At 43.0% G+C, this 13,787-nt stretch overlaps 1 protein-coding gene across 4 annotated transcripts in view; it reads left to right on the top strand.

Annotated features, from left to right (window-relative positions):
- The window catches only part of Piezo2 (piezo type mechanosensitive ion channel component 2), a 358,636-nt gene extending 348,301 nt beyond the window's left edge, over positions 1-10,335 (top strand). For all 4 annotated transcript variants that reach the window (XM_060377179.1, XM_060377181.1, XM_060377180.1 and 1 more), the window contains 7 exons: positions 313-501; positions 905-997; positions 2,140-2,312; positions 3,730-3,858; positions 4,981-5,060; positions 7,846-8,029; positions 8,759-10,335. In XM_060377179.1, coding sequence (XP_060233162.1) covers positions 313-501; positions 905-997; positions 2,140-2,312; positions 3,730-3,858; positions 4,981-5,060; positions 7,846-8,029; positions 8,759-9,011 — 1,101 coding nt within the window. In that variant the 3' untranslated portion in view covers positions 9,012-10,335. The remainder of the gene's footprint in view (positions 1-312; positions 502-904; positions 998-2,139; positions 2,313-3,729; positions 3,859-4,980; positions 5,061-7,845; positions 8,030-8,758) is intronic.
- The last annotated feature ends 3,452 nt before the right edge of the window (positions 10,336-13,787 follow it).

The following is a 13,787-nucleotide window of genomic DNA, read 5'->3' on the forward strand; positions in this document are numbered from 1 at the left end:
AAAGGGTCTTTTTCTGGCATAACTTTTTGGAAACGAGGAGGTTGATTCAGTGAGGTTTATCATCTAACGGCTCTTCAAGTCCATCACCAGCAAAGGTACACGGCAACCTTGATGAGTCGCTCTGGCCCCATTTAGCACCAGGGTGAAGACAGGTCTCAGGCTTTGGTGCAGCTTGACCCCAGGATTCCAAGGCTGGGGTCAGGTTTCTGCCCTTCCCCAGTGCTATGAAGGAAGCACTCCGCCTTGCCTGACCTCGGCCCCTTCCCCTCCTCTCAGGCACCCAATGAGCCCTTCTAAATCCTTGTGTTGCAGAGATACCCTCAGCCCAGGGGCCAGAAGAAGAAGAAAGCTGTGAAGTATGGGATGGGAGGCATGATAATAGTCCTGCTCATCTGTATCGTCTGGTTTCCTCTGCTCTTCATGTCTCTGATCAAATCTGTCGCTGGGGTGATCAACCAGCCCCTGGATGTGTCAGTCACAATCACCCTGGGAGGGTATCAGGTAATCTAGCCTCCCCTAGAAGTTCTGGGACCTTTTCTAATGGAGTATTTGTGCACGGGAGCCCTGACTAGGATGTGCAGTGATGGTTCCCAATGCCAGAGTTTTCTCTAGATGTCAGCGGACACGAGATGTGGAAAGAAAAGGGCACCAACTTGGTTCCAGGGTAGTTGTGTTGGTGAGGCTGTGCAGTGGCCTGGGTTTGATCTCCAGCCCTGCAGATAGTAAGAGCAATGATAATAACAGCAATGTGTTGGTTTTGAGCACAGAACTAATCAGTGCAAAAAGCGATCTCTGAGGCCAACTGCCTTCGAGGCATCAATAGTTCATAAGTAGGTAAATGTCTTTATTTTAACCCAAAGGCATGGAAGCACCATGTAATGCTGACTGTGCCCTTGCTTTCCAGCCTATCTTCACAATGAGTGCCCAGCAAAGCCAGCTGAAAGTTATGGACGGTACAAAGTATGGTGCATTCATAAAGTCTTTCACCACCAACACCGTAAGTAGATGTGTGGCAAACTCCCTGAAGACCATCACGTAGGCTCCCTTGCTGGTTGTCAAGTGGCTGGCTGGATTTTCTGTGCCCTCTGGCAGTGAGCAGAGGAAGTTTTTTTAGAATCATCAGTTATAAGAGGCACCTTACTGGCCACCAGCTACTTTGATAAGAAACGTAAATGATAGCACACACAAGTTTAATTTGGAACATTTTAATGGATGTTCAGCAAGGTCTTACTCATTAAGACACACGCATATAGTTTTTAAACTGTAGTGATACTGATCCTTGGTTAGCTTGCCTGTTCTGGGAACCTTGAATTAAGAAATTAACTCAAAATATGGGAAAGCAACAGCTAGGGACTTACTTTAAAGAACATTGGTGATTCACACTGGTTCCCTCAGTGGTCATCCTGAATGCAAGGGCTTGCACTTCTGACGGTACTTACATTATACACTTTACTCTCTGGAATGACGATTTCCCAAGCAATTTCTCTGGTAGTAAAATTGTCTTCAAGAGTCCAATGAGTTACATGACAAGTTCTCGAGTAAAACATAGATGAAAAATAATCAGACTTTTATTTTAAGATATTAAACAAAAAAAGAAATGTGTCCCTTACTCCATAGGACCATGGCAAGGTGCTGGTGGTAGGATTGCACCCAGATGGTTTCATTTCTCTCTAGTTTGCATTCCAATAACATAACAACATGAGTTTCATTAAAAAAAAAAAACAGTTTCCCAAATGATAGTTTTGTGGAAGCTGATCAAGCAAACAGACACTTCTGTTTAACATCATTGCCAATACCAGCAAAACTAATCTTGGCGACCAGCATCCTTTAGGACAGGTTCTGGGTGGATTACATCCTGGCTCCTGTGAGGGGATGATGCTTCCTTGTTCATGGTTTTTCTGGCCATGGGGAAACATGATGTGAATTATGAGGTTCTCCTTTATTGATTGATAAAAATGGTTGAATACCTGTTGCACACATAACTGGAGCTGCACTGGAAACCCAACATCTTGGCACCATGTAACTATCCATTCTTAGGGAGACTTCTTGGTAAAATCAGTTGGAAAAAAGAGCAACTGCTTCCTTTATGAGCATCGTGATAGAAACCGTTTATATGTGTGTATTTTTTTGTACATTCAGGGCGCCATGCAATTTCTGGAAAATTATGAAAGAGAAGACATAACAGTAGCAGAACTGGAAGGAAACTCAAATTCTTTGTGGACCATCAGCCCTCCCAGTAAGCAGAAAATGATACAGGAGCTCACCGACCCCAATAGTTGCTTCTCAGTTGTGTTTTCATGGAGTATTCAGAGGTAGTTACTGTATTTCCGTGCATCCTTCCCTTTCCCTAATCTTACCTCAGGCTGGGGGAGCAAACAGAAGCACCATTTTACATGATCTCTATGCTCAGCCGCTTTCCTCTGATGCTAAAGTTCACATTTTGTTTATGAAATACAGCTTTTCTGGGAATCATCGACCAGACTAAGAGTGTCTTAGTTCTTTTAGGTTTTTGTTTTTTTTTTTTTTTTGTATTTTTATGAATTCTGTTAGCAAGATGGGAAAGTAGAGAGAATGGAAAGAATGGTTTAGAAAATGAATCGTGCGGTGGACTAAGTGGTCCACAAAACATTGACCTTCGGTCTGAGCAGTGGAGCACCACAGCATTTGAAGGCTCAGATCCCCACCTGCAAGCTCTACTGGAGAAGCCTTGGGAGATCTGTTCTGTGGCCTTGAGATGGGAGGGTGTCTTAGCAGTCCCAGAAGCAAGAGAACCAGGGGAGGCCCTGCCCCAACCCCATCAGAGCCAAGCCTGAGCGAATGTCCTGCCTTTGCCTTTGGATAAACCAAGTATGACTTAGGAAAAGTTCTTTCATCCAGACATTTCACATTTTTTTCAGTTGAGTGCATTTAGTCAGCACAATGGAACGTGGTTACTTAGTTTCCTTTGTCAGTCTTGAGGGCCAGAACCTCAGGAAGTCGACCTGCAAGCTCGCTTGAAGCCACAACCTGAATTTCTTGGCTTTAAAGAGATCATAATAGCTCACACCTGTAATTGTAGTCCTCAAAGGGCTGAGGCAGAAGACTCCCATTGAGTTGGAGGACAGGGCTACAGAGCAAAACCGTGTTTTAAAAAACTAAACAAAATGAAGGAATCATGGCAAGTTCAGAGGATAGCTTAAAATGTGAAATCAACTCACAAGAAAACTGGAAAATGCCATTTCTAAGAGGTCATCCAGAATGCTTTCTGTAATCTTATTTTCTCCTTAATGTCTCCAATCCCTCAATTCCAATTTGTACCAGTGGCCATAAACTTGGCTTCTATATTTTGCTTTGAAGAGCCATCGATCCATAACAAGAAGAAAAATAACTTCTGATTAAGCACTGTTTTTAAAACACTGGTTCTGCTGGTCACCATGGAGACTGACATCATTCTTTTCACATAAGAATGTCTCTAAATTCCTGAGGTCATCATGACAGCTGCTCCTTGGTCAGGAGACTCTGGTCCCTCTATTCTGTATTATGGGTTTATGGTCTTCCTTCATCTTAATACATTGGCCGTTTAGGAGGGTGAAGAAGAGGGTAGGGTGGCTGGGAAGGTTGGGATGGAAAAATATGAACTCACTGAAAACTTGGTGAGATACAAAAGTGTCAGGTGTCTATGAATCTCTCTTCCAGACTTCAGAGCAACCACTGATGTTAAGCTTTTCTTCCTCATTTCTGTCTTCACAGAAACATGACTCTGGGCGCAAAAGCGGAAATAGCAACGGATAAGCTTTCTTTTCCCCTTGCAGATGTAACACGAAATAACATAGCTAAAATGATTGCTGGCAATGACACAGAAAGTTCAAACACGCCAGTGTAAGTTGTGGGACACTGTGAATACAACTTTCATCAGAATGTGAAGTTGTCACAAAATGTCTCGGTGGAAACTCACAAAGTAATCCAGCTCCTTTGAGCATGCACGTGAACCTTAACTGACAGGCTCTACTTTGCTAGAATAAAGGAAGTTCATCACCAGGCCCAGTGGTGTATGCATATAATCCCAGCACTCAGGTAGGCAGAGGCAGGTGGATCTCTGTGAGTTTGAGGCCAGCCTGGTCTACAAAGTGAGTCCAGGACAGCAAAGGCTACGCAGAGAAACCCTGTCTTGAAAACCAAAAACCAAAACCAAACAAATAAATAAAAAGATAGTTCATCTCAGTCCAGGACGCTTTCTCCACTTGCCTTGCAGTTACACTATGCCTATGCTGCTAATGACAGTTAGTGCGGGCTGGCTCCAAGGACACTCTCCATCCGTATTGAAGCGCTATCCTGCTATCCTTCCACCATGAGGCATACTGTTCTCCCACTCTCAGGGACCAATGCCCACCGCAAGGCAGCTCTCTCCGTTAGTCCCAGGGCCCCCTTCTCCATGCACTGGGTGTCATCGTGCTGATCCTCATGTGTTTAGAGGTATAATAACTCTTACAGGCATCTGTCTGCCATAACACGAGTCGGTGTTGCTACAATCCCCTTAAGAAGGCAGGACAAGCACTTCAGCTCCAGGTTTTGTGCTCTGTCCACACACTTGCACTTTACCAGCTCAACCATACAATCCTCTTGACTGTAGGTATTTTTGAAATATATAAAAAAAATCAAAGTCAGAAAAGAATAAAGATAACTATTAAAATATTCTAGCCAGAAAAAAAAAAAAAGCAAAACAACCACATGGCCTTCTTTCAGTAACAGCTCACAAGGGCAAGAAAGATCAGCAACTGCTTTGAAGCCACATGTATTAGGAGTTACGTGGATAGAATTCATGGGATCTCAGCTTTGTTGAAGTGTGGTTTTAACAAAATCCCTTTATTATGATGTTTATACAATACATTGTTATATAAGGACCTTTATCTTTATTTGTTATAAGGTCAAAATAGCAACAGAAATATCAAGTTTAGGTGTAGAAACAACTGCAGTTCATCTTTTTATTTTCTTAATATGCAGGACAATAGAAAGGATCTACCCGTACTACGTGAAGGCACCCAGTGATTCAAACTCAAAGCCTATAAAGCAACTTCTATCTGGTAAGGAGGAGAAGCCTTCTCAGAACTGTGCAAATCTTACTTTTATTCAACTTTAGAAGTCTGCATTTTAAATATTTATCAAACTGGCTTTCTAGTTCTCTCATCCTGCTAAACAAGCGCCATGAAACCTCTGCCCTCTCTAGCCATCACTGACACATCTGCAAGCTGTGGTCTTCATTTTCTTCTCCTTGTTGGTCAAAGTCCCTGACTGATCCAGACCCATGGTTATGACTCTCTTTGATTGATTCCCTGAGCAGCCACATTGCTTACAGAGAAATGCCTCATACGCTGGAAAACATGATGGTTTCTCCCACTAAAAGCAATAAAAACAGCCCGAGGCATGCTTGATTGAGCCCCAGGGTCAGTAGATACCAATAATGTGTGTTAGCGATTGGACTTGCGAGCATAAGAGTGAAGGAAAGAAGCTGTTGTTTTGGTGTGGCAGCCATATATCCCATAATATTTCTGTCAATCATAGACTACTTGCCTGTATAACATTTATGCATAGCAGTATACATCACTAAACCTGGTTACTACCAAACAGGTTGCATCTGGGTTTATATGACTATGATGGTGGCACAATGACAACTTTGAATCAGGACATACACTGTCACTGAATGACTGGGTGTTACTTAGAATTGCTTGACGCCACTTCCTCAAGTCACTGGTCCTTTTGATGATGGTGAAATGCAATGCAAGTATCCAGTGTGTGTTCATTCACCAACCTGGATGAGGCACTCTGCACCAGGCACCGGGCACCATGGTGGGTTCTGTGGGATCCATGATGCTCACGTTTGGCTGGCAAGCAGTTAAGATCTCACATGGAGGTGGCCATAGGCAGTCATGGGGATGAACACAAGGCCAAGTCCATCTCCACATGCTATTCTTCATCAACAATAAATGAGCATGCTTTAGTAACTTCTAAGTGCATAGGGGAAACTTTGTATTTCTTTTTAAAACGGAAACTGTTTAGCTCAAAAAGACAAATGGATCCTTCTGAAATAACTGAGTTTTCAAGCTCCTTGCTGCTACTGTTTCAGCAGATGCCCTCCCTATTGGTTGACAGAGCTGATTAAATCTAGCCCATTGGATGCTCCTGACATGCCTTCCAACTCCTTAAAAAAGAATCTTATTTCACAAGGCCCTTCCTCTTTCCATGCAGATTCAAAGAAAACTGTGCCCTGTCTCCCTTTTCAAGGCTAGCCTCTCCCCACGCTCCACTCTCAGCTTTCTTTGTCTGCCATCTTGCAGTATCGTGGACTTCTCTCTCCCCTACAGCTACTTCCATTCCTTACACTCTGAGATGTCACCACAGGAAAATGGAGAATAAGCTGTTGATAATCTCCAGTTTACTTCTTAAGAGACTCAGACTTGAGATGTGGCTGACATTGGAGCACATACTCAGTAGAACTAGATCCAAACCTAAAACTCTCTGGACCTAGAACAGGATGGTCCTGCTTGTGACTGTCTATAGTCTTGAGAACCATAGTTATCAGGATCACAGAAGGTCCCAAATTAATCATATTCTTACTTGACAAGGACTTCGTCTTTCCTAATCTTCTGCCATTCATCTTTCTTTGTCCATCTACCCATCTACTCATCCATCACCTCACTAATCCATCTATCCATTCATTCATCATTCATCCATTCACCCACCCACCCATCCATCCACCCATTCATCCATTCACCCACCCACTTTTCCATCCATTCACCCAATCATCCACTTATTTTCCCACACACCCAGACAGCAAGCCATCTACTTACCCATAAACACATCCATTCAGTTGCCTACCCATTCACCATCCATTCACCCCAAATCCATCCATCCATCCATCCATCCATCCATCCATCTATCCATCCATTTACCTACTCACCTACCCAACCATCCCATTCATCTACCAATTCTTATATTCCTCTCTCCAACAATTACTGTACTAGAGTCATACAATCAAACTCATACTATGAAATAGAGATGATCCATTTCCCACATTTACAGTATGCATGTTTGTCCCTGAAGGTGCAAGGAAGAAATTTTCCTAGGAAAATATGCACCATGGAAGTCTAAGCTGTTATTTATCCTTTTCTTCCTCCCTTTGGTTTTTCTTTATGCTCCAACAAGAGCAACCACTGACCAAAACAATAGGTGCCATAGCTTTGAAGACTTCTTGCTTTCAGTTCTTCTACCTACCCTCTCCACGTTGTGAAGCCGGCAAAACTTGGCTCTTGTGCCATTTCTTCTTTAAGCAGTTATAGATTCCAGTAATCAGAAGTGATTCTCTTCAAGGGCATAGACCTTCACAATGTTGGCCCTATGCTACTTGCCACATGGCCATAATTGTGTACATAGTCTTTTTCCCATTAAAATGAGGAACATTATCACATGTCATTCTATAACCCCTCAACACCCGGAAAGGTACCTTCCTCCGAGTGATGTACTCGGTAAGTGCTGGAAATACAAATGTATCAATCACTTGCATCAAAGGTTGCTGATGAGGACCTTGGTGTACACTCTCTTCTCAGAATAAGCAGCACAGCTTTGTGGTGGACCCCCATCATTCTCTGTGGTTTGGCTGTTCTATAGATGTGCAACAGTGGCAGGCCTCTCATCCGAGCAATGCCTAGTGCCCACTTCCTCTCCACTTGCCTTTGCCATGTCCCCGTGTCTTTCATACTCTGGAACTGTCCAATATAAATGTTGACTGGGTTTTGCCATCTGGGAATTCTGATTTACAACAAATGCTGAGACTCTCATGCTGCCTTTGTTTTTGTTTTTCTCCTCTCCTAGAAAATAATTTCATGAATATCACCATCATTTTGTTCAGAGACAATGTCACTAAATCCAATAGTGAGTGGTGGGTTCTCAACCTGACTGGAAGTAGGATATTCAATCAAGGATCCCAAGCCTTAGAGCTGGTGGTATTCAATGACAAAGTCAGTCCCCCGAGTCTGGGCTTCTTGGCTGGCTACGGGTAAGTAGTCGTGGAATGATTAACAGTTCTAACGTTTGAAGTTGGAAGCTGTGAAGTTGGAATAGCAGCCTTTTACCTCCTAGGAGTTGAGTTGTGTTTCTACACTATTAAAAGTTGCTGGGTATGGGGGCACACACCTTTAATCCCAGTATTCTGAGTTTGAGACCAGCCTGGTCTACAAAGCCAGTCCAGGACAGCCAGGATTACATAGAGAGACTCTGTCTCAAAAAACAAAAACAAACCAACAAACAAAAAGTGACAAAGCCATGGCCTTTCATTTCAAAACACAGGGACAAGAGGTCCAAAGACATCAGAATACCTAGTATGTCCCACACAGCCCTGGGAGACACCTTTGTCCTATGCCTTCCTGTTATGGCCTGGCTTCATGCAATTGGCTTAGGTTGCTTTTCTGTCCCTGAGCAAATGGATCAAATCGATATCAAAATAGAACAGACCCAGACTACTTCCTCACCTTCTGCTGCTTAAATACCACATTCTAATCCAATTGAATCCACAATACCCCTTAAGATACAAGTATAGCATGTTATGTTCTTCAGAATTAACCTCAAAAAAAAAAAAAATCCACGCAGCATTTCATTCCTTAAGATAGATGCGCAATGTAACTGTGTTTCTACCTGATGAGCTGCATTTTGTCAGAGTAAAGCCAACAATTATTCCTGACCATAGTAATTGTTTGCGGGGGTGTTTTCCCCTTGCTCTCTCTTTCAGTATCATGGGATTATACGCATCAGTTGTCCTTGTAATTGGGAAGTTTGTTCGTGAATTCTTCAGTGGGATCTCTCACTCAATCATGTTTGAAGAGCTTCCAAATGTGGATCGAATTTTGAAGTTGTGCACAGATATATTTTTGGTCCGGGAGACGGGGGAACTGGAACTGGAAGAAGATCTCTATGCCAAACTGATATTCCTGTACAGATCACCAGAAACAATGATCAAGTGGACTAGAGAGAAAACAAATTGACACCTTACAACCCAAACTACAACGAAAGTTAACATTCAAAAAAAAATTTTTTTTTTTAAAGAAAAAGCACAATATTCTTCTAAGAGGTAAGCATTTCTCGTCTGGTGGCAACCATTTCTCTTCTGACAGGTGGCTGAGGGAAGTTGATTTTCCTTTTCTTGAAAGCCGCCTCGCACAAGAAGTCGCTGTTGAAGTTTTTCGTACTCCCGTTGCTCTGAAATCAGGGCTCTTTGCTTTAGAGTGTTTTTTTGTTTTGTTTTGTTTTGTTTTGTTTTTGTTTTTTTTCAGTCAACAGTGTCTTGCATTCTTATCAGTTAATGTGAAAGGTTCACGTAGGTCCCTTCCCTGGGAGAAAAAGGAAAGGCACCTATGCCTTACTCTCTAGGGACCTCACCTTTCCCGGCATCGTGGTCAAAGCTCAACACACAGCCCTTCTCAGCGCTGGGGACACTGCTGAGCAGAGACCCCGTGAGCCCTCGGCACACTACACTCCAGATGTGTGACAGCAATAGGAGGCAGCGGCACTGCCTGAGCTCCGAGAGGGAAGAGGGGACCGCGGACCCAGAAGATGTTGGTGGAAGGACAAGCCTCATTCTAAGCAAAAAGTTAACATTAGTGATACTCTACTGCCTTATCTCAACCGGAGACTGGTAAGAAATCTTTCTATTGAACACCAGTGACTTCTCAGGAAAAAACACTCAGCAAAGCACCTACGTGGACTCCTGCCTGTGAGGTCGGGAGGTAACCACCCCGGGTAGTGGCGACCATTCTGCTTCAGATGGCACCAGAACCAGAACGACGGCAGCAGCGGTCAGCCCAGCCTGATGGGAACACCTCGGTTTTGTAACTCCAGTGACTGAGGCCACGGGGCTCTTCTGCCTCTCCCCGTCCCTTCTGCCTCTCCCCCACCCTCTCACACGCTTTCTCCCATTCCCATGATTTAAGGCAGTGGTTTTTTTCCAGTGTGTGACATTTTCCTTGCTGTTTTTCAGGCATATCAAAGAGTTTACATATTCCGGGTCACATTTTTACATCTAAGACGGGTTTTTTTAAGTTCATAATTATGAAAGAAATATGTATATTGAGCTTGGGGAAATTAAAAAAAATGGCCTTTTCTTAAATTATTATCATTGGAAACACAACCTCTTCATGAAATAGCAATGTAGCATGAAAATTTATGATTGACATGTAGTTTTCATTCAATATTAAAAATACAGTTTCTGAGGAGAACCATTGAATGGCTAGAACATGTCAGAAACCAGAAACCACTCCTGTGTACTCTGGATTCAGGACTGGCTTAAAATAAAGCACATCCTGCAAAGCGGCCTGAAGAGTGCTCTATTTATTTTTCATTCACTTACTCATTTGTCCTTTGCTTGGAGTAGGAACGGTTACTGTTTCCAATAGAGCATACCAAGAATTAAAACAAGAAAGCACTCCTTAATGTCCTTTTCAAACAGGTGCTCTGGGTGGACCAGCTCATCAAGGAACAAAGTAATTCACAAAGGTAAAGCAAGGATAGCTGCTAAGGAACTTTTAGAATAGTAGAGCGCAAATGATGTCTAGTGTCTTCTGGAGAATTGAGTGTACATGTTTGTTCTACAATATGCCTCAGCCTGACAACATAAATTGTTACAATCAATCACTACAGGCATAAAATCAAGTCATGTAGTAATAGAAGTCTCTGGTGTCTCCAGACAACTAGAATTAGCAACTATCCAGGTGGGTCACTTACCGGAGTTCACAAACCCATCAACCCCTTGGGACATGCCAAGCCCCTTGCCTTCAGCTACTAATGAGAAAGCATAAAAACCCTCCTGCTCCCCAAAGGCTGCTGCCTGTGTAGCCCAGCCTGATACCTGCTAAGTGTCTATGACATATCTCTTCCCTTCCAGAACAGGGGTAGTTCTGTCACGGTTTTGGATATGGGTTTTAGAGGGAAGAATGGGATGTAGGGAATGATGAAGCCCCAGGTACGAGGCTGCATGCCCTTGGACCATCCACATGTCCTCTACAGTCTTTAACTCTGGTATCCAACAGGAAAAATACTATATTCCAGTTCAGAGTAAGTTCAGTGCCATCTTGGGCAACTTAGTGATACTGTCTAAACTAAAAGAAAAAAAAAAGGAAGCTTAAAAATTGTGGCTCAGTGGTGGAATTTGAGGCCCTGTTTTAGTACTAGATCTCCACATCCATCTTCATCTAAATCCAAAGAGAATCTCCTTTGATGAAGGTTGAGAGATGCAATAATTTGTGGGTTTAGAGATAATAACTTAGCGGCAGCTTAACAACTGTTCATTTATCAGAGTAACAGTTTTGAGTTCGCCTGTAAGGCCTGTGACCTCACTAGTGATAGTTTTTGGACCAGTTAACAGTACCAGGCATAAGCTCCGTCTTGTGGAGCAGTCCATAAATCCATTCAGAAAGTGGTTGGAGAGTTCTATAAGGTTCATGCCACTGTTGCAGCAATGGGTATATCTTGCCAGGCCATTCCCAATAGCATTTTGTTGTTGTTTTTGTTCAGGATAGACAGATAAAATTATAGTCAAGCAAATAGCTACAGAGATGCACGGTTGTACTTGACCAGAGCATCTTGCACAAGAATCCACATTTACCAAACCCTCTCCTGGAAGTTATTCTATTATAAAGTCCACAATAGATGTGTGTATTACACTTACCTGGGTGCTGATGTGGATAAAATTGTTCTCTAATCCCTTCATCACTATAGCAGGTCTCCCTTGAATAGAATGGCATGCCAACATTCATACCAAATGTAATGTATTGTTTTGATAAAGATATATACAAACCGAAGCTTTTTCTCCAGGCTCACAGGTTAGTTAGGGTTTCTTGAGAGAAACAGACCCATAGAGTGAATATATATTAAAAGGGTATTTATTAGAGGAGCTTACACTGTGTTGTCTGGAGAGTCCACTGATGGTTGTCTTCACACTAGACAGTCTGAGAACTTGGTAGCTCCTCAGTCTATAGGTATGGATGTACTAGCAATCTCACCCTGGTGCTGAAGGCCTGGAGGATCTCTGGAGAGATACTGCTCAAAGCCTGAAGAAGGTGAGTGCTGAGGTCAGGAAAGGCAGATAGCTGCAGTGGCAGCAGTAAGGTAGATGAGCTCACCAGCATGAAAGCAATAGGTAAAAAGCCAAGCTTTTACACAGATCTCTTTGATGAAAGGAACTTTTACTCCCCTGCTTCAATTGTTGTCTCGGAGTGCTGCCTCCATTTGCTAACCTATGCCAATCCTGAAAGCTTCTAGCCTGCACACAAGCTAACCTAGGCCTAGAATGTTCTCAGCCTCTGAGACTTACTGCTGAATAAGCGCACCCTTTCTTTTTCTTACTAAGCTTATGGCTGGCTGGTTCAACTCAGCTGTTCTGGCTCAAACTTCTCTCCTAGCTGACTTACTCAATCTGGTTTTGCTCTTAGGGCCTGAATTGCTCTTCTTGGCCTCAAACTAACTCTAGCAATCTGCTCTAATCTCTTGGCTTCTTCTAATTCTCTGGTTCAGTCTTCACCTGAATTATCTCTCTCTCTGCAACCTATTTCTGTCCCAGGAAAACTGCATCTCCCTCTCTGCACTGCCCCTTAAGTAGCTTCCTTTTCCTCTCTTCTTGTGAGAGTTGGGCATATCCTATGCTGTCAAATCCTTCTCTGATTCATCACTTTTTCTGACACTCAATTAAACATCACTTTCAAACATGGTGCTTCCTTCTACAAATGAACTTTACCTTCATTTTTTGGGATTAAAAGTGTGTACCACCACACCTGGACCTAAGTTTTTTCTTACCTGATAATTGCTCTAAGCCAGGCTGGCCTTGAGCTCAGATTTGCTTGCCTTGGTCTCCTGGAATAAAGGCATGTTTTTATTCCAGCTGGATCACACAGACCTAGCTCTTTGGATGTGATCTCTTGCCAGAACAGCCATGGTTTGAATTAAAAGTCCTCTATTTCCTATTATCTGGATTGCCACAGGAAGATGCCAGTCACTTTTAAAGTGGCTCTGCTCACCTCAAATAACCTGATCACAAAAATTTATCCCATAGCATATTTCTTAGTTGATGCCTAATCCAATCAAGCTGACAACCAAGTTGAACCACCACAACAAAGTTAAAAGAGAGCCTCCCATTTCAGACCAAGAAGACCTTGTAAGATTTACTGAATATTCCCCCAGGGAAGGAATGCATTTGAATCACCCCATCCCCACAGCAACATGCCACCTCCCACTCGAGCTCCTTCCAAGAATTGAATGTGTTCACAAACAAGAAATTAAGCTGGCATCCTTAGAGGCCTCACTTCATCAGTTCTAGCTTTATCACCTGAGTTTTGAATTCTTTAAATTGGAACAGAGAAGAAGGATGGAGCCTGGTCCCTGGTGACCAGAGAAGGAGGGTAGAGCCTGATTTTCTGTTCCTCTAACCAGAACAAAGAAGGATGAGGCCACCTAATAAAGTCCTTTTGTGGGAAGATGCACTGAAAACAGACAGTATGCTACGCGGTTGGACCTCTATGAACAAAAGAAATCAGACCAACCCCAGCGTGGAGTAGTGCTATTGCACCAAAACAAGTGAAAATGCAGGAGCAGATTTGACAGATTTGACATGAGTCTACACACCCAGACTCTTCAGGACTGCTAGCTCAGATGCATGGCTGTCTTCCCTTTCTAAGCTCCTTCATTATCTCTTCATGCAACTTTGGAAAACACTCATTCACTTATATAGAGTGTTCTCCCTAGCTCTAGGGAATTAGGTTGTAGTTACTTGT

This window comes from Meriones unguiculatus, chromosome 2 (assembly GCF_030254825.1).
Source record: "Meriones unguiculatus strain TT.TT164.6M chromosome 2, Bangor_MerUng_6.1, whole genome shotgun sequence".
Lineage (NCBI taxonomy): Eukaryota > Metazoa > Chordata > Mammalia > Rodentia > Muridae > Meriones > Meriones unguiculatus.